Source organism: Marmota marmota, unplaced genomic scaffold, assembly GCF_001458135.2.
Source record: "Marmota marmota marmota unplaced genomic scaffold, marMar, whole genome shotgun sequence".
NCBI lineage: Eukaryota > Metazoa > Chordata > Mammalia > Rodentia > Sciuridae > Marmota > Marmota marmota.
In genome coordinates this window covers 1,853,813-1,872,617 of record NW_025999962.1, presented here as the reverse complement: position 1 = coordinate 1,872,617, position 18,805 = coordinate 1,853,813, and the positions used below count along the sequence as shown (strand labels likewise).

Genomic DNA, 18,805 nt, shown 5'->3' with positions numbered 1-18,805 from the left:
GTGACTGAGGCCAGTCAAGGTCGTAGTTGTGCACCAAGGAGCTGCTTGTGTAGTTGGTGTCCCTGGGCCTGGGGTCAAGCAGAGGCATGTCTACATTGTGCAGGGTCATGGACACACCTCCAGCAGCTGCTCCTGGGTCCTCAGAATACCTCCTGGGCTGCAGTGACAGATGCAGTACTTGCTCCTGTGGTGTGGAAGTGTCTCTGCACCTTCCAGCACTGTGGGGTCAGCTGGCTTCCTGGGCTCTTGCTGCAGGAGTGAGGGCAAGCGGGTTGGGAGTTCTGTCTTTGCATCATCAGCACATTCCCGAAATGGTGTTAAGTTTTCTAAATAAATCTCCTTTCCTATTGATTTCCATTAAAATTCCTGAGGAAAAAAAAATATTTTCTTATTTTCAATAGAGGTTGTGTGAGCGTTATGAAGTGCAGCGGTGTGTGTTCATGACGAGAAAGACCTCCATTGGGCATTATGGGTCAGGTGGTTTAGTGGAGGTGCGGTTTCCTGAGCCAAAGTGACACTCCAGGAGCGTCATCAAGTGTGGCCATCCTTCACGACTGGCCCAGACGCCACCGTGAGTCTTGTTAGACTTGACCCATCAGCCTCTGGTCCGTGGGGCACAGTGCCCCTTCCTTGGTTGCTCTGCCTCCTGGCCTGGCCTGCAGTAGCAGGTGCTCCCTCTGTGTGGGAGGTTGGAGAGCCAGCAGCTGCAGCCTGCCGCCTGGGGTCCTGGCACAGCCAGGTCGGGCCCCCTGTCTTGCTCTTGTAGACCATTTGGCCTGGAGTGTTCCCCACCTCAGCCCACCGTTGTTTGACTCACTGATGGCTGTGAAGCAGAGTTCTCAGGTAGCTACAAAGGCACTGCTGGGCCTCAGGCTGCGGGGTGGCCCAAGAGTGCTGAGAGGAGGCTCACCAGGTGGCTTGACAGGAGGTGGCTGCTGACTCAGCACTCCAGCATGGATTCCTAGACTGGGCTCCAGCGTGCCTCTGTGGTTTCCTGGTTCAGTCTGGAGAGCAGGGTAGGGATGGGTGCCCTGTGAAGTGGCCCAGACTTTAGTTTCTCATCCTGCCCGCCTTTGCCACTGCGGGGCCCTGGGTCCTCCAGCTGGCAGGTGAGGCAGCCTTTTCTCAGCTGTGGAAGGCTGACCTGTACCACACCTGCCGTGAGGGGTGGGGTAGCTCAGACCAGGAGGCTCTGGGTTGGAGGAGGCCCTGTGTTCACTGCCCCCCAGCCGGCTCTTGTTCTTTTCTTTTTGTCTTTTAAAACTTACTGGAGAAGTTGTGCCCTCAATTGAAAGCCTATTATTCTGGGCTTATACCTGGCTCAGTGCAAGTATGGTGCACTCGGTTCTCTGCTCCTGCAGAGGCTGAAGGTTTCTCAGGTATCTTAAATGTGTGTGACTATGCCTGGTCTTTGGGCAGATAAATCTGAGTGGTGTCTGATTCTGCGTCAGCAGTGGTTTTAATGCCAGGTCGATGGGATCGTGTCTTTTCCTTTTTAGCATAAATCCTGGGACAGAGTGCTCTTTCAATCAAGAAGAGATGTTTTCATAGGATTCATCTGTAGGTCTGCTGTTGACATCACTACGGAAGGTGCTCAGCAGACACCAAGGTCCCCTCTTCTGCTCTGATGGGACCGGGCCCTTCCTGGTGATTTCCCAGCACACCTTGCCCTGGCACACAGGGCATTGTGGGGAAGTCTTTTCAGTTTGAAAGATGACAGTAATTACATCTGCCTGCTCATTCATTATACAACACCCTTATTTCCAGTGAAATGGAAATTTCAGTTTCAGAACTATTGCTAACCAAATTACCTTTATCAGTGAAAGAGCATCTGCTCACAATTACTTATAAAATGGAAAAAAACGAATCTTTTCAGCATATACATTCGCAGCTCTGATGTATATAAATTGAAAGTCAAGCCTGGAGTTCAGCAGTCCATTTTTCACCCTGTTCAAAACAGGAGGCAGCCCTGCCAGACATTCATTATGCACATTAGAAAGTGGCTGGAGATGGGGCTGGTCCACTTTGTCACTCTTCCTTACCTGCTTCCAGAGAAGCTCGCAACCAGTGGAAAATGGGCCCCTGCCTGTGAACAAGGACGCTCTGCAGCTCATTCTAGGACGGGCGTTCTGTCGTATGTCCTAGCCTGGCCTTGTGCTGCGCTGCCCGTGCCCCTTGCTGCACCTCACTCAGGTTCCCGATGGGCGTGGCACTAGCCTTTCAGCTCCTTTCAGGAGAGAGGGCAGGCCAGGTACTGGGTGCTCGTACTGGGGGAGTCTGGTCAAGGAGACAGCTCGGAGGCTCGACTCTCTTGTCCTCCCTGCCTCTGTGGTGTCTAGCTCCAGGGCAGGAAGCAGGCCTTGCATTCCCTGTGCCTGCCCTGAGAGGCAGCCTGGGTGTGGGGCCCAGTGGATCTCTGCTGGGAGAGCTGAAGAGTGGAGAGCCTTCCTTTCCCCAGGGCCTGGCTGTGTCCTCCCGGGTCATCACTGGGTTTGGGTTTCCCTCCTTGGCTGGCGCTCTTGCACATGCCGACTGGGCTTTGCTCTGTGGAGGGTGATGACCACGTCTAGGTGCTGGTTCCCAGAGGCCCAAGGTTGGGGCTGTTCCACTGTTGGAGGGGGTAGTTCCAGGTCCTGTCTCCACTCTGTGCTGCCATATGCACAACTTTGGACAGGTTGCCTTGCAGGTGAGGGCCAAGGGTCCCCTGGTCAGGGTATGAGGCATGTGACCCTGCAGGGAGCTGTGTGAGGGAGATTGTGCAGTATGTAGGTCTCTGTGCCCTGGCTGGCGTGCACTCCTTGCCAATTCATCATCACCAGAGGAAGGCTGGGAATGGGCGGACGGCTCTTCAGCCTCCTACGGATGAGCAGTGCAGAAGTCAGCAGCCACTCCACTAACCATGCCACCACTGCCATGGCAGGACCTGACTATGTCAAAGAGTGTTGTGACAGGCGTGTTTAATAATCTGGACCCTGCACTGACTCCACTTTTACTAGCGCAGCTCAAGGCAGTTTCTACCAGTGTTAAGCAGCCCTCTGGCATTCTACCTTTGGGATATCGGTTCTCATGCATTCTTTCTCTCTGCCTGCACATAGACACCGTGGTCTGCTAGGGAGAAATCAAGTCCAATTTATAAGAGAGGCCTTAAAGCAAGCACTCACCTGCACCCCTTCCACGTGCACAGGGCTCAGGTGAACGACACTGTCAGGTCTTACCCAGTAAATAGAGACTTTCCTGAGGTGGGGAATCTCTTGGAGACTGAGCCAGGCCTGCCCACCAAGAGCTATGTGACACCTGCACCAGCCTCTCTCAAGAGTCACAGGACTCGGGCAGGAGTCACAGTTCCCCAAGCCTGGCAGGCACTCTGCTGCACACTCGGGCCCATCACAGAGAAGGTTGACATCTCCAGAACTGGAAAATAAACAGCTCTGACGCACGCCCAGAGGCAGGCGGCACCTTTCTAAGACAAACTGGCCAGAAACAACCCTGAAAAATTAAATGTGTTTCTGGAACATCTGTCATTGAAGTAACCTTATGAAACAGTGAAAATCAAGCCTCCATGCTCTACTTGCAGCCTCAAAGGCATCAGGGCAAGAAATGGGCCTGCTCCTAGCCCTCCCCGGCGAAGATGGATTGGTAAGGAGTGCACACAAGCCAGGGCATGGTCCCCTGCCATTCTGCACCAGGCTCCCCTCCACAGCTCCCTGCAAGGCCGTATGCCTCCCACCCTGACCAGGGGACTTCAGTCCTTACCTGCAAGGCAGTCTGTCCAAAGGTGTGTATGTGGCAGCAGCTGAGTGGAGACAGGACCCAGGAAGGCAGAGCTGCAGAATGGGAGTGGCCACCTCTTGGGCACACCAGCCCTGGGAGCCCCAGGAGCAGTGCTTTCACCACACCCCTGCATGCCACGTTGAATCCCCCCATCATCCCTGCTGGTGCCAGGCCCCGGTTTCCTCTGGGAAGCTGTCCCTGTCACTGTGGCCTGTTCCTCCCCAAGTAGCCAACTGCCTGTTCTTTCCCATTCCTGTCGTCTGAGTAAAAGACCTTGTTCAGAAAGTTCTCTTGGTCTCCAAACTGCTGGTTTCCAGATATTGTCAGAGTTGAATTTCACATGGGCTGTTGTGCCCCACGTCAGTGCACTGGGCTGTGGTGAGGCTGTCAGTTCTAGAGGGCTGTATCCTTGGGGAATGGACAAAGGTCAGGGCTAGACAAGGAGCCACCTTGGGGGCCCAGGTTCATTTTATAGCTGCAGATAATTTCAACTAGAAACAATTTTTATAAATATATTTTTGGCAGTGCTGGGGATCCAGGGCCTCATCTATGCTAGGCAAGTGCTATACCTTTGAGCTACACTCCCTAGCCCCTTTATATTCTTTAAAAAAAAATTGCTTATATAGAAACATGCAGGGTCATCTGTCATGTTTGCATGGAAGTGTTCTAGATCTCTTAAAGCCAAACCAGGGCATGCCTATGATCCCAGCTACTCAGGAGGTTGAGGCTGGAGGATCACAAGTTCAAGGCTAGCCTCAGCAACTTGGTGAGATTCCATTTCAGAATAAAATAAAAAAGGACTGATAATGTAGTTCAGTCATAGGGCATTATTGGGTTGGTTCAATCACCCAAACAAAAACAAAAACAAACCAACAGAAAAGAATCCCACCCTGTCTGTAGGAAATGAGTAGGAACTGCACCCTGTAAGCTGCCCTGTTGCCTGGCCTCCATTCCACCTGCTCCCTGACCTAGTACAATGTCCATGACTGGCCCTCTGCTGGGCCTGGAATCTCTCGGTCCCTAACTTTGTTCTTGCAGAGGCAGTACGTGGTGGGCATATGGGTACTTCTGGGCCCCCCATTGGCCTGGGCCAGGGAGCCTCCTTGATGCTCTCCTCTGGGGTATCACGGCTGGTGCAGCCCCCAGCACCTTGCTCCCAGGCTGCTGCAGGAGCTCAGAGGAGTTGTTGCTCCTCTCGTTGGCCCCTTCTGTGGTCTTTCCCTGTCTCATTTGCATTGATCTTGAACACTGGATCCTTTCTGCCTAGCCAGCCTCCCACCACCTTCTCTTCTCTGCACCTACCTGTATCAGTCTGTTTTTTATTACTACGGTGAAATATTGGAGGCTTGACAATCATAAGGAAAAGAGTTTTATTTAGCTCACATTTCTGGAGTTCAAGGACAGCACTGGCATCAGCTCGGCTCCGAGGAGAAGTCATTTCTAGAAACCCGGAAGTCTGTCTTTTATGTTGGCCTGGGTGTGCCCAGATCTCTTAATAAAGCACAGCCAGACACGTGCCTGTGATCCCAGCTTGGGAACTCGTGTGAGAGGGAGAGATCCACGCCCAGGACCTCACCTCCAGCACAGGAGCCCTGTGGATACAGACCACATCCAGCTGTAGCACAGCCCCTGACCAGGTGTCCCGCTGCCCTGGCTCTGGTCAGCTGAGGATGGCAGCAGTTGGGGAGGAGGGTGACAGTGTGTGGACCTGGGAGCATGTCAGGGGGGTGGTGGCTCTCAGAGGGGCTGGGGCAGGACGTAGGGGTCTCAGGCTTGGCCTGGTGAGAGGGAGGATCATGTGGCTGAACTGGCTTGGCTCTGGGGATGCTGGTTGGCGACACTTTGCTTTCAGAGGCCCTGCTATCTTCAGGAGTGCCCCAGACTAGAATCCAGAGGCCACCTGGCCATGTCCAAGGACATGTCAGTGGGCCTAGGTACAGAGGAGCATTTTACCTGAGGAGGGTGAAGGTTGGCCAATGTCCTGCACTCTTGAAGCCCTATCACCCTGGACACCAGCCTGGGTCTGGCAGGGCTGTTGGGTTGGGGAAAGAGGGCCTACTTGTGGGCTATCCAGATGTGCAGGCTTCCCTTGTGTGCTGGACTCAGGTCTGCCCAGGTCACAGGTGTCTTCACCATCCCTGTCACTACCCCCCCACCCCCCAACCACCATCATCCATCCCCCCAAGAAGGGTGGGCTAGGAAGGCTTGTGCAGTGTGAGCTGTTGCTGGGGATGTGCTGGTTGACCGAATGGGGTTCAGGGACAGGGCCTTGGGGGTCAGATGGCAGCTGTTGTGGCCTGCAGAGGGCTCCCCTGACAGCCTCGGGGCCTGTGTTTGTTTTGTGCAGAGCAAGTGCACCGGCACCTGGACCAGCACGAGGTGCGGTACCTGCAGTTCGCCTTCCGCTGGATGAACAACCTGCTGATGCGGGAGGTGCCCCTCCGCTGCACTGTGCGCTTATGGGACACGTACCAGGTGAGCCCTCCCCGCCCACATGAGCCCTGCATTTGACTTTAAGGGTCCTCCCAACTGAAAGAGTCTTGAAGGAGGTGATTGTTGGTGTTCCTGCTATTTGACCAGGTGTAGAACAGGGAAAAGGACTTCACATTGAGCCACTTGTCACTGGGTTTTACTTTGACCACTTGGTGACAGTGACCCCAATACTCACCAGCAAGTCACCTTGAGCTGAATCCTGGGAGCACAGAGTCCTGCTCTCACCCAGGATGTGCACTGTGTGTTCTCAGTGACATATGGTGGAGACCCAGAAAGTCCTAGGCAGATTGGTACAATATGACATTTTCTGCTCTTTACCTGCTTTGGTGAAAATTGTTTTTCTAGGGGATTGTGCTCTCTGGGATGGGTCTCCTCTCCCTTGTGTGTGTTGCTTGTTCTCACACCTTTATGCTTGCTCGCCTTGTCTGCTGAAGCCGTACCCGCTGCAGGGTTGGGTGCCATCGCTCACCATGGGTGCAGACTGTAGGCGCCATCATGTTGGGCTGGGAGCTGGGAACCAGCCTGCTGCTGGTATGCGTGCTCAGCTTGAGGAGGCAGGCGGTTGTGCTGTGAACTTACCCTTCATGGGTTGTGTGCTGGGCTGTGCACAGGGGCATCTGGGGGTGGGTGTTGGGGTGTCTGGGAGAGGGGCTTCAGAGAACAGGTGTTTATGAGGCAGTAGAAATGGGTTGGAATCCAGAAATGAAAACTGGCACATGGATGTGTGTGGCAGAGAGTATTTCTGCAGGGTAGCTTTGCCCTTCTAGGCATTTGCAGTGCCAGAATTTCTGATGAGTAACCCTAGTGGGTGCCTCCAACCTTACCTGGGGCTGTTGAGCCAAAGCAGCCATCAGTCTAGGGCTGTTGTCCGCCATTTAGGGTTCTAGGAAACACAACCTTACTTCTTGTGAATTGCAAAGGCTCTGCATTTCTGTGGTTGGTTGGGCGATTCAAGCCCAGGTCCCTCTTTAAGCAGAGTTCCTTATAATGCCATCCCCATCACCAACAAATGATAGTGACTCAGTTGTTTCTTGAAGAACCAGGAGCTGGATCAGCTCGCCCACATCCTCTGCTACTTCCCTGAGACACCTAGTAGGTATTAAAACTTTGAGCACGATTTTGGCCTCTGCATTGAGTTAATTTTCCTCAAATTAAATTTTGTCATGAATTGACTCATTTGTCCCATGGACTCATGAACTGATAGTACCTAGTCGTAAACCTTTTCATCTCTTAAAAATTGGGGGTATTTCTATTTTACAGGACCAAGTAACCATGAAATTGTATAGCATCTTTTGGCAATGAAGATACATCGCAATCATGGGAGGCCAGCTGAGTGATAACTCTACCCTAAGCTGGGGTGTTTGTTGGCTGGCCGTGATGGCTTTCAGTAACTCTTTAACCCCTGACGAGGTAGCTTAAAATTCTCTCGGGACACATATCAAAGAACGGTTATTGTTGAGTCCCTACCCTGTCCCAGGATCCCGACTAGAAGTGGTCTGACATGAATGGGGAGTGTCATCACAAGCATGGAAAGACACCAAGGGGACATAAGCGGAGAAGGCCCCGCTCCCCTGGGGCTCTGCATGGGTGTGGTGGCTGTGGGTAGGCCAGGACCCCAGCTCCCCAAGAGCCCGAGTCCCTGAGAGCCCTGGGGTGCTGCATAAAGGCCAGATGCAGCTTCGCCGGAGGCCCCTCCAGCCATGCCCTCCACAGGGAAGGGGACCTTAGGTTGTTCCTTTCGCTCCTTCCCCTGGTTGGACTGCGTTGTGGGGTGAACCGCTTCTTTCTCTCACCAGCTCAGCCAGGCGCTCTTGTTTTCCTGGTTTACATGATGCCGGCTCCCTGCCCCAGAGGGTGTTTTCTAAGGCAGTGGGCACATGCCCGTGGGCAGGCAAGGGGGCTTGTTTTAAAGGGAGTGACCTCGGGGAGGTGTGGGGTGCAGAGCCTGATGGCATGGAGCTTCACATTGAGCCACCGGGAGCCTGGTGTGCTGGGGACCTGTGCACTAAGCTGTACTTGTTCCGGGGACTCTGAGCGCAGGTCCTGCTGCTGGCCACCCTGCTGGCCAGTAGGCCTCCCAGGAGGCCTTGGGCATGCTTCCCACAGACACTCTCAGCTCAGTTCTCTTCTGCCCTCACTGTGGTCCAGTGCCTAGGTGTTGCCTTGGGGTGCTTGCTTGTGTCCACTGTGTGGGATGGCCAGGATGGAGGGAGGACGGCCTTGAGCTGGCTGACATGGTGACCTTCTGGCTGCCAGTGGAGTGGAATGGCCCCCTTTGAGAGCTCCTGTTTCCTGGGATCAGTGTGCATAGAGGTCAGGAATGCCCCAGCTTCTCCTTAGCATCAGAGCTGAGAAACCTTCTACCTGGGACTACCCCAGCATGTGGCCCTCACTCTTTTGTCCCAGAGAGCAGCCATGAAAGGAAGTACCCTGCAGGGGGGAATGGTGTCTGTTACTGTCCTTGATGGTGTGACTCCAACAGCGCAGCAGCTGGTCTGCACTGCTGTCTGCAGAGGAGCAGCATATTGACTGGCAGGTGTTCTTTTTGACTCTAGTTAATTCCGAAATAAACTTGTTATTTTAAAGGTCAGGACTAGGGGAACAGAGTGAGAGGAGCCTCCTTAACTGCTGAGAGGTGGGCCAATAAGACCTGGCCAGGAGGACAGGCCCTGAACAGCCCCAGCGAGAAATGCACAGCTTGTGTGATGCCTGTCTTGGGTGGTGGCCACCAGCCTCGTTCCTCCCTCTACATAAACCTGTACCAGAAATAGGCATTGAGTGTGTCCTATGTGCCAGCACTGAGCTGGGCCTGGGGCACAGGAACAAGACAGAGAAGTCTATCCTCACAGAATACTCCTTGTGGGAGGAGAGCAGATGTGTAGTGGAATGACCCTGTGGACACTGCTGACCAAGGTCAGGGAGCAGGGGCTCGTGTGTGGAGAAGGAGGCAGGGTGCAGAGTCATCGTGAGTGCAGAGCCAGAGGAAAGCCAGGCTGTGAAGTTGAGGGCAGCTGGGAGAGGCAGGGCCTGGAGGCAGGAGCACGGCTGGCCGCTCTTGCAGTTTCCTGTGGTGGGGACTGGGGCTGTGGTGGTGGGAGGGCTGCATCCAGGACAGAGGGCGTGGGAACTGCCACTGGGTTGGGGAACTGGGCAGCCTTCTGGTGCATGTTCCAATGGGAGGGAGGGAGCCAGGTAGATATCTAGGGAGCGGAAACCCTGGGCCGAGGGAGCAGCAGGTGTCAAGGATCCTCATGTTGGCCTGTCCTATAGTAATTCATGTGTCAGGGCCATGCACATGGTGTGATCAGAGCTCAGCGTCATGTGAGCTCATGTTCCCTCCCCACAGGTACAGGCCGTCACATGAGGGAGTGGCCGTGGACACCAATAGGCATGCAGGGCTCAGTGTTCCCCTTTGTTCCTGGCTCTGCCAGCTGAGGGTCTAGAAGCCACCAAACCTAAGTAGCAGTGAACACACCCTTTCCTAGTGTTTTAATCAGCTGTTTCACTGTTGTGACCAAAATACCTGACAAGGACACACAGAGAAGAAAAAGTTAACTTGGGGCCCGTATTTCAGAGGTCTCCATCCACAGACAGCCGACTCCATTGTTCTGTGCCTGAGGTGGGGCAGAATATCCTGGCAGAAGGGTGCAGAGGAGGAAAGGCCAGTACAGGGCCACCCGGAAGCAGAGAGAGAACTCAGATCAACAAGGACAAGATATGAGCCCCAAAGACACACCCTCAGGAACCCCCTTCCTCCAGCCACTCCCCACCTGCCTACAGTCACCTAACAGTTAATCCTTATCAGGGAGTTAATGCACTGGTTAGGTTAAGGCTCTCATAACCCAATCATTTCACCTATAAATTACCTTGCACCGCCTCACATGTGAGCTTTAGGGAGATAACTCACATCACCCAGATATAGGCTTTTGATACTGTTCTCCAGCAAAAGAACCCAGGCTCCCTGGAGAAGTGACCGGTCCTTGGGGAGCAGCTTGGAACACCTTGTAGGGCCAGGGAGCACAGAACTGCTCAACCATCCACTGTGAACGGGCATCCAGGGGGCCCAGTGGCAGAGCAGAAGAATCATAACAAAGTAAATAAAGTAGAATTGCACTGTCACCCCAAGTATAAACTATATAAACAAAGTATTCACGAATCCACAGTGAAAGTGACCCCTGGTTGAATAAACTGATAAACTGGGAGAAGATAGGTGCAGAGGTAGATACTTCCCCTCTTGATTTGTGCTGTGCAGAGTGACCTTGCCCAGAGAGCTCAGTACAGATAGGGGAAAGGAATGCGGCAGTGGAGATGCCTTCAGCTGCACAGCCAGGGACGGAGGAGAAGGACACTGCTCCCTGAGACCTCTCCTCCCCAAAGCCCTAGACCAGCCCAGAGGGAATCACTGGACAACTCCCCGGGAGTTATATTCTAGAACATAGCTGACCAGCAGTCCTCAAAACTGTCAGGTTCATCCAAGGGCAGTTTGAGGAATTGTCACAGGCCAGAGGAGCCCAAGGAGAAATGATGATTGCAGGTCGTGTGGGGCCCTGGAAGGTGTTCTGGGACAGAAAAAGAACATGAGGGGAAAACCAAGGAAACCTGCGTGAGAGTGGCCCTGAGTCCACATCAAGGCCAACGTTAAGTAGTCATGAAGAAACAGGATGACTGGATGGGGCTCTGCCGCAGCCTTGTCCATCTGACACTCTGATGTGGGCCAGACTCCGTGTGCTCCTCGTATCTCGAAGATGGCCTCAGAGGATGTGTGCAGGACTGGAGATGAGTCCTAGGTGTGTTGGGAAGCTTCTGGAGCAGCCAGCCCCTCTCCGTGGTGTGGGCTGGACCTGATGGATGACTCCTCCCCGTTCACTCTTCTCCTAACTCTTTAGTGAGCTGCTCCAGGGAGAGGCCCATAGGGTGAGGAGTGGTCTTCCCACCCACCAGCCATTGAGGGCCTGAGGCCACTCTCAAGACATGTGAGCAAGCTGTGAGATGGAGCTTCCCCAGCTCCAGCCTTGAGGTGAATCCCTGCTGATACCCTGATTATAGCCTGAGAGACCCAGAACCAGAGTCCACCGCTGTGCTCCGATTGCTGACTCCCAGAAACACCCAGGTCTTCATTGCTTATGCCACTGAGTTTACGTGACTCCTGCAGCAGTTGGTAGTTACATGCTAGGTTTTATCATCACCAGTGGTTTAAGTAGCATTTACAGTTGCCCACGGTAGAGGGGGAAGGGGAAGCTTCTCACCTGTGCGTGCATCCCAAGGGCATTTGGCCTGGTTGTGGCTTCTTCTGGGTCATAGTTGAGGCAGGAAGTGGAAGCGTGGGTGCTGTTGGGCTATGAGATGTGGGCTGTGAGGTTCGGTTGGACAGGTCCCTGAGCTGGGGCACTGCTCTCAGTCCTCAGCACCCTGTGAGCACAGTGTAGGCTCCATTAATACTTTTAAATGAAAACTTCTTTTGGCAGAGGTCGAGGTGGTGAGTGGGCACCTTCTTTTCGACATGGGCCCAACCTGTCAGTATCAGGCCATGAAATTCCATTTACATTGTTATGGGAAATGCAGGTCAGTTCTGATAACCCTTTATGGAGCTCAGAAGAGGCACACCTGCTGATGACATCCGCCCCCCACTGTCACCAGCAGCCATCCTTCTGCTCTGTGGGAGACTGAGGGTCCCAGACCCCCTGACTGTGCCTCAGGAAGTATCCTGCTCTCTCCTGGGAGGATGTCCTGGTTTAGATGTGAGGTGTCCTCCCCAAAACTCATGTGGGAGACAATTCAAGGAAACTCTAGGGGTGAGATGATTAGATTTGAGAGGTATTGCCTAATTAGTGGTTAATACACTGATATGGATTAACTGGGAGGTAACTATAGGCAGTAGGGTGTGGCTGGAGGAGATGGGTCACTGGGGGTGACCTTTGGTGTCTTTTTTTTTTTTTTTTGATACTGGGGATTGAACTCAGGGGCACTCAACCACTGAGCCACATCCTCAGCCCTATTTTGTATTTTATTTAGAGACAGGGTCTCACTGAGTTGCTTTGCACCTCACCGTTGCTGAGTCTTGCTTTGAACTTGCAATCCTCCTGTCTCAGCCTCCAGAGCCGCCGGGATTACAGGTGTGCTCCACCACGCCTGGTGGCTTTGGTGTTTATATGTGTCCCTGGTGAGTGGAGCGACCTCTGCTTCCTTGTTGCCATGTCTTGAGCTGCTGTGTTCCTCCCCACCCTTCCAGCATGACATGCTGCCTCACCTGGGCCCAGATCTGTGGAGTTGGCTGTCTGTGGACTTGAGATCTCGGAAACCATGAGCACCAAATATTTGTTCTTGTCAGGTCTTTTGGTCACAGTTTTCAAAAAGCTGACTAAAACAGAGTGGATGGGGACATAGTTGTAGCCCTGTGTGCTGCTGGAGACAGTTGGCACTAGGGCATAGGAGGACCCTGCCTGGGGTGCTGGGGAGGCATGGTAGCTGGGTGGCAGCTGAGCAGGAGGAGGTGTAGTGGAAGGGTGGGCCAGGGGTATACTCCAGAGGTCAGCACGTGCTGGGCACAGAGCCCACCCAAGAAGTGACTGCAGGGTGGTTTGCAGCAGGTGAGAAGTGCATACCAAGGTGCCTAGAAGCAAATGGGCACAGCCTGTCCTTGTGAGGCAGGCCTGGGTGTGGCTGTGTTGGGTCATTTGGGTGTCAGAGCAGGAGACAGGCTTTGAGCCCAGTACCTGCTGGACTCTCTGCCTGCTGTGCCTAGGTGACAGCTGTCGGGCTCTTCTGGGCCTTCCCCTGGCAGCACAGTGCTGATTGCATGGGAACTGATGGATTGGGTTAATCTAATAAACCCAGAGAAGCAGGTCTTCTTACAACATACTTTTTCATAAGCCCATTAGGATTTGAGGGCGTGAGCTCTTCATGCCTGCCCTCCTGCGGGAAGCAGGCATACATCACTGTCAGAGGCTGGGATTTAGAAATGAGAGTATGCAGCAGGACTTGACTCACTGCTGATAAGTTTGCAGGGAGGAGCCGGAGAGGGTGCACCCGCACTTGGAGTGGCAGTGCATCCGTGCCTGGGGTTTAGAGAGGTGTGTAAAGAGCATCTGGAGCGTGGGTGGGACTGTGAGCCCGCCTTTCCTCATCCTCCCATCGCGTTGGGTTTTAGCAGAGCTCCTTCTGGGCTTGGGAACTACAGAGGGGGCGTTTTCTTCCCTCTGCAGCTCTGGCTCACCCCAGCACCTTTGGGCAAGTGTGTGAGGGCCCAGAGGTCTGGTCCCTGTGTGTCCTATTGAAGAAAGACTGTGCAGGTGGAGGCTGTGCCCTCTCAACTCCCATCGTCCTGATGTGGGGCCACCCTGGAGCTCTTTGCAGAGGAGCCTTTGAGCTGTCTTTGAAACACTTTGGTTTCTGTGTTGGTCGGGTTTGCATTGCTTGACAAGTTGCTGAGGTGCTCGGCTTGTAAAGAGGAAGGTTTATTTTGGCTTGTTTTGGCGGTCTCAGCCCCCGGCCATTGGCCCTGCTGCTGTTAGCCCTGTGGTGAGTCGGCATGTCATGTGAGAGGATGTGATGGAGCCAACCAAGCTCTGCACCTCAGAGCCAGGAAGTTAAAGAGAAGAGGATGGGGCTGGGGTCCCCAGTGTCCCTAGGAGGGTGGTGCCCCCGCACACATGAAGACTTCCCACCAAGCTCTACTGCCCACAGCTGTGCCACGCTGGGGACTAGACCTTACCCATGGGCCTGTGGGGGACTCCCCAGATGCAAACTGCAGCATGCTGGGATTTTAAATTTGTAACAGACAAAACCTTTTTTTCTAGAAGTTATTTGAAGAGTGATTAGAAACTGCAACTGCCTCGTAGTGGGCCAGACAGAGTCGTTCCTTGTGTGGGAAGGGTGATGGGTGAGTGGCAGCCTCCTCTAGGTTCTCAGTCACCTGGAAGATCTGGCTACCTTGGACTTCCCTGGATGGGGTCAGGCTAGCCAGAGGGCAGGTGTCTTCCCAGACATCCGGTTCTTCCCGGTAGCTGCATTCCAAGGTGCTGAGTGGCACCTTGTAGTCGATTGATGGTGGTTTCCTCGGGTGAATACTTGCTTAAAGGAGACAAGAATTCTCAGACAATTCTGGAGTTGGGTTTCATGATGATGGCATTTTCTAAGGTAGGATAAGTTTTTTTAGCTGGTTGCAGTGGCACGTGTTTGTGATCCTAGCAGCTTGGGAGGCCGAGGCAGGAGGACCACAAGTCCAAGCCCAGCCTGGGCAACTTAGACCCTATCTCAGAATGAAAAATAAAAAGGGCTTGGATGGCTCTGTCGTCAGGCACCCCTGGTTCAACCTCTGGCACCACCACTGAGAAGAATTCCTGAAAGTCCCCTGGGCGTGGGACAGAAAGAGCAGATATGGCGGGAAAGTATCCACACACCAGTGCCACGGCTTCCTTGGACGCGGCCCCTAAAGCCAGTGCCTTGCCCGAGCCCTAGTTCCAGCTAGAGCAGCAGCCGCTGCCTCCTGTTTTGAGGATCTCAGGACCTGAGCTCCACTGCTCCGCTGGCTGTCCCGGGGGCTTGTTCCGCAGGAACAGGAGGCATGGAGGCTGGTGGCCCCACCAGGGTCACATGGAGTTTGCTAGCTATGTTCCATTTTTCTAGGCTTTAAGATGATGTATTGGTGAATATTTTATCTTCAGTACGATCTTAGGCAACTTGTCTGACGTCTTTAGACCTTTGGACAAAAAGTTAAATAAAACCAGGGCTGTTGACTGGAGCCCCGGAGGAGGGCTGGCTCCCAGCACGGGAGGTCGTGTGTTTCTCCTGACCTCAGCTCCACCTCAGTGTGGGAATGGGCAGAGGAGGGGCAGGGCATTTCCCTTCCTGCAGGAAGCTCTTCTACCCACTCCCTAAAAACGCATGGCTTGGAAAGATTTCCGACAGTATTAGAAGTGGACATACAGAGAATGCTAACTAAGGTTGTGTGTTTAATAAGAATCCAGCATGGTTAGGAAAGTTGTTGAAGTCTGCCTTTGTGCCGGTGTTTAATTCCTAGTCCTGAAGAGTCTAGCTGGTCACCAGCATGGGGCGGCGTGCCAGGGGCCGAGGGGGACGTGGGCTGCTTGCCTTCTAGAGCCCCCTGCTCAGCACGGACTTGGTGCTGGGATGGATGCGGAGATGCTCTGGGCCAGACAGGACATAGGAGGAGCCACTGCTGGTGATCAGAGGAGGGGCCGGCAGCTTCACAGGGCTTCGAGAGCGAACAGGGCAAGGGAGTTGGCAGTCCCTCCTGTGGATGCAGGGTCCTCCGAGGCTGTGGCGCTTCAGGCTGGCATGCCAGCGGGCACACTCTTACCCCCCAGGCCTCATGGTGCCCTGGGGCTGCGTCCTCTGCCTCTGCTCCTTGTCTTTGCTGGGCGGTGCTGCCCTTAGCTGCTCTCCTCTGACCCTACTTTGCCCCCCACCCCGGGAGGATTTCTCCAGGACACAGTTTGCCTGGCTGTTGGTCAGGGCTGTACTCAGGTTGTGCCAGGGTCACCTGCTCCCCACTGTTTGGCACTGGCTTTGGCTTTCTCTTGGAAAGTTGGCCAGGAGCAAAAGGAAGGCATCTCCACCCGATCTTAAATGAAAGGAGATGACTTTCAGCCTGGAAGACGAAACTGTAATGGGCTAAAACCACACAGGGTCCAGCTCAGGCGTGGCCGCCTCCCACCTGCCCTCAGCACCTAGTCCTGCTCCCGGACTGTCCTGTGATTCCTCCGTGGCTGGCTCCCTAACGCAGCCAGAGGAGGAGGCCCAGTGGGCTCTGTTGCCAAGAAGGGGCATTTGGACTCTTCTCATGTATAAGGTGGCTTCAGGGCCTATGTGACCTCAGCAGGTGTCCACACCATCCTGAGCACTTCTGAGGTCAGCTCAGCCGAGTTGTTTCATGTGACATTGGGAAAGGTGGGTGGCATTGGCTCTCTGCTGGCTTTAACCACTGTGCAGATGTAGCCTGTAGGGGGCTAGCAGCCGTGATAGGTCAGAAGTGGAGCACTGTGTCTCCCTGGGCCAGAAAGGGGGAGCTGGTCCCAGCACCTCCAGTCACTTTGTCCCCTGCAGATATGGTGCTTACTCATCTCAGCCAGTGTCATGGTTACCTAGTCTCCTTATCTGGCAAAGGACAAGGAGAAAACGGCAAATGCCAGACTGGTCTTGGCATCCAAGTTCTTCCTAAGGGCAACTGCCAGCCTCGAAGAGGGGGCAGACAGACTAATGGAGCACAGGGACCTGTGTGGAGCACAGGACTAATGTGCTCCAGGGACTTGGCCTCTCCGCCACCCTCCCCAGCTCCTATGGCATCTGCTTCTCCTCTCATGGTGACTTAAAGCTCAACCTAAAGACAGACACCATGTGCAGGGCACGTTGGGGGAGAGAGCCTGCTGTCTCCTGGTGCCAGGATTTTGTGGGGGTCACTGTTACTGGGAGCAGAGTTGGCAATGGGAACCCTCCACAGGGGTGGGCAAGCTCCTGCTCTGCTCTGATGGGCATCACGGCCTGATGCAGGGCGCAGCATTAGGTCCTTGGTTTATAGGCCCTCCAACGGTGTAGTATAGGCTGGTAATTATCTCCTTCTTTATGTGCTCTGGAATAAAATCAAGAAGTAAAAGTTAACCTAAGAGTTGCGTCCAGGACCTTGGCCTCATGTGTCCCCAGCACAGGGAGTTCTCAAGGTTTCTAGTCCAATTTCCTGTGACCTTTTGTTAATGACCAGGAGGAGGCGACCAGCGCTCAGCCTGGCTCCTCTGTGCCACATACACTGCGCTGCCTTGAATGCTCAGCTCTTCTTCCTGACTGTGACCAGGCTCTGTGACATTACCACAGTGCCTGGGCCAGCCATCAGCTTCCTGTCACTGTTTGAGCATTGAAACTTCCTAGCGTTACCCTGCGTCTCCTGGGAAAGCCTCTGGACCCATTGTCGAGGAGTGGGCCCCGTGAACCCTGTGGGTTCAAACCACCTGCCTGCTGTGCTGAGCTGCCAACAGGCCATCCCTCCTGCTCACTGCATGAGGCCTTGTGTTCTTTATTGAACCACCAGAGCACGTTGCAGAAGAGATGAGAGAAGAAGAAGCCCCGTTTCCTGGGGGAATGTATCCAACGTGCTCCTGTCCCCTCGGTCAGGGCCGACGCAGCAGGCCCTCTAGTGTGCTGGGAGCATGCTCGTGGGGCTCCGGTGGCAGATATGCCAGCTGCCTTTAGGGCGTGTGGATCGTGGTCTCGTGTTGCTCTGAACGTTGGCTTAGAGCAGTCTGCATTCACTGCAATACCCAAGTCCCTCAGGAAATACTGAGTGACTCAGTGGTGCAGAGGTCAGGCCAGCAACCCGCGTTCCCTCTTGATTAGGGTGTTCTTGGCCTGTGACCTCTGCTGCCCCCGGTACACTGCAGGAAGCTCCTCTTGGTCCTTTGGGAGGGGTAGGCAGAGTGGGTGACCCTGGAGTTGCCCACGAGGACGTGGGGACCCTCATGATGAGGTGTGGGAAGTGGGTAGGATTGACTTGACCTATTTAGAATGAGACAAGCCTAACAAGTGGGCCCACTTAGGTCAGCTGTGTATAGGGAGGACCCCAAGGGCCACCCAGAGGAGGGAGGTGAGTTGCCCAGTGACATACAGGTAGGCAGTATTTGTAACAAACTTGTGCAGGACAGCTGTGCACCCTGTGGTGGTCACAGGCTCATGCCCTTCTCTGAGTGGCCGCTTGCACTTTCCTCTGCCCAAATGCTCATCCAGTTGAGACACCTGCTCCTCAGCTGGGTGACACCAGACCTCCCACAGCGTGAGCCAGGTCACCCTCTGTTTAGTGCATCAGTGCTGCATGGCTGAGCCTCCTGCGTGTAGTCGTCGGGTCTGGTGTGACTCTTGAGCCTATGTGTCCCTGCCTGGCTGGGCTGTTGGCTGGCCTCCCTGTGCCTCGTGGCTGCCCTGCCTCTGCTGTGAGTGGTTGGCTTACTGTGTCTCTCTCCATGACTTGATGTTGGCAGCTTGACTGATCCCAGAGTTCCTTAGAACAGTGTCTGCCCTCTGCCTGAGGCTTGGCTATTTCCCATGTGTCGCTTGTGGCCCTGGGAAGGGACCCGAGTGTCACCCTGGCCCTCCTTTGACTTATCTTGCTCCTAGTGATCTGTTTCCCCAGAGGGTCTGGCCAGGTGCCCTCCTTACCCTCTTGCAGGTGAGCTGGGGTTTATTTGCTCCTGATGGCAGAAGCCAGTTCCCAGCACACTGACTAGACTCAGCATCAGCCTTGCTTCCCTCTCCTGAGGCAGACCCTGGGCACGCACGGCCCTCCCGCCCTCTGCCCTGGATGCCCATTCTTGGGAAAGGCCCAGCAGGCGCAGTTTCGGGGCCTGTCAGGAGCACTCAGAGGTCCTCAGATGACTGTTAGGTAGTGTGTCACCCTCCTGCATAGGGCTGCAGTTTGACAGGCTGCTGGGGATTTAGCCAGGGTGAGCTGCCACTTGCAGGGCAGGAGGGTGGCCTCTGCAGGGGAGAGGGAGAGTGGTCAGGGTGAGGTCATGGCCTCAGAGAAAGCTTGCCATGG

At 54.3% G+C, this 18,805-nt stretch overlaps 1 protein-coding gene across 3 annotated transcripts in view; it reads left to right on the top strand.

The window, feature by feature from the left end:
- Nucleotides 1–18,805, top strand: part of Tbc1d22a (TBC1 domain family member 22A) — a 290,213-nt gene that overhangs the window by 191,238 nt on the left and 80,170 nt on the right. For all 3 annotated transcript variants that reach the window (XM_048802987.1, XM_048802986.1, XM_048802988.1), the window contains one exon: nt 6,119–6,246. In XM_048802987.1, coding sequence (XP_048658944.1) covers nt 6,119–6,246 — 128 coding nt within the window. The remainder of the gene's footprint in view (nt 1–6,118; nt 6,247–18,805) is intronic.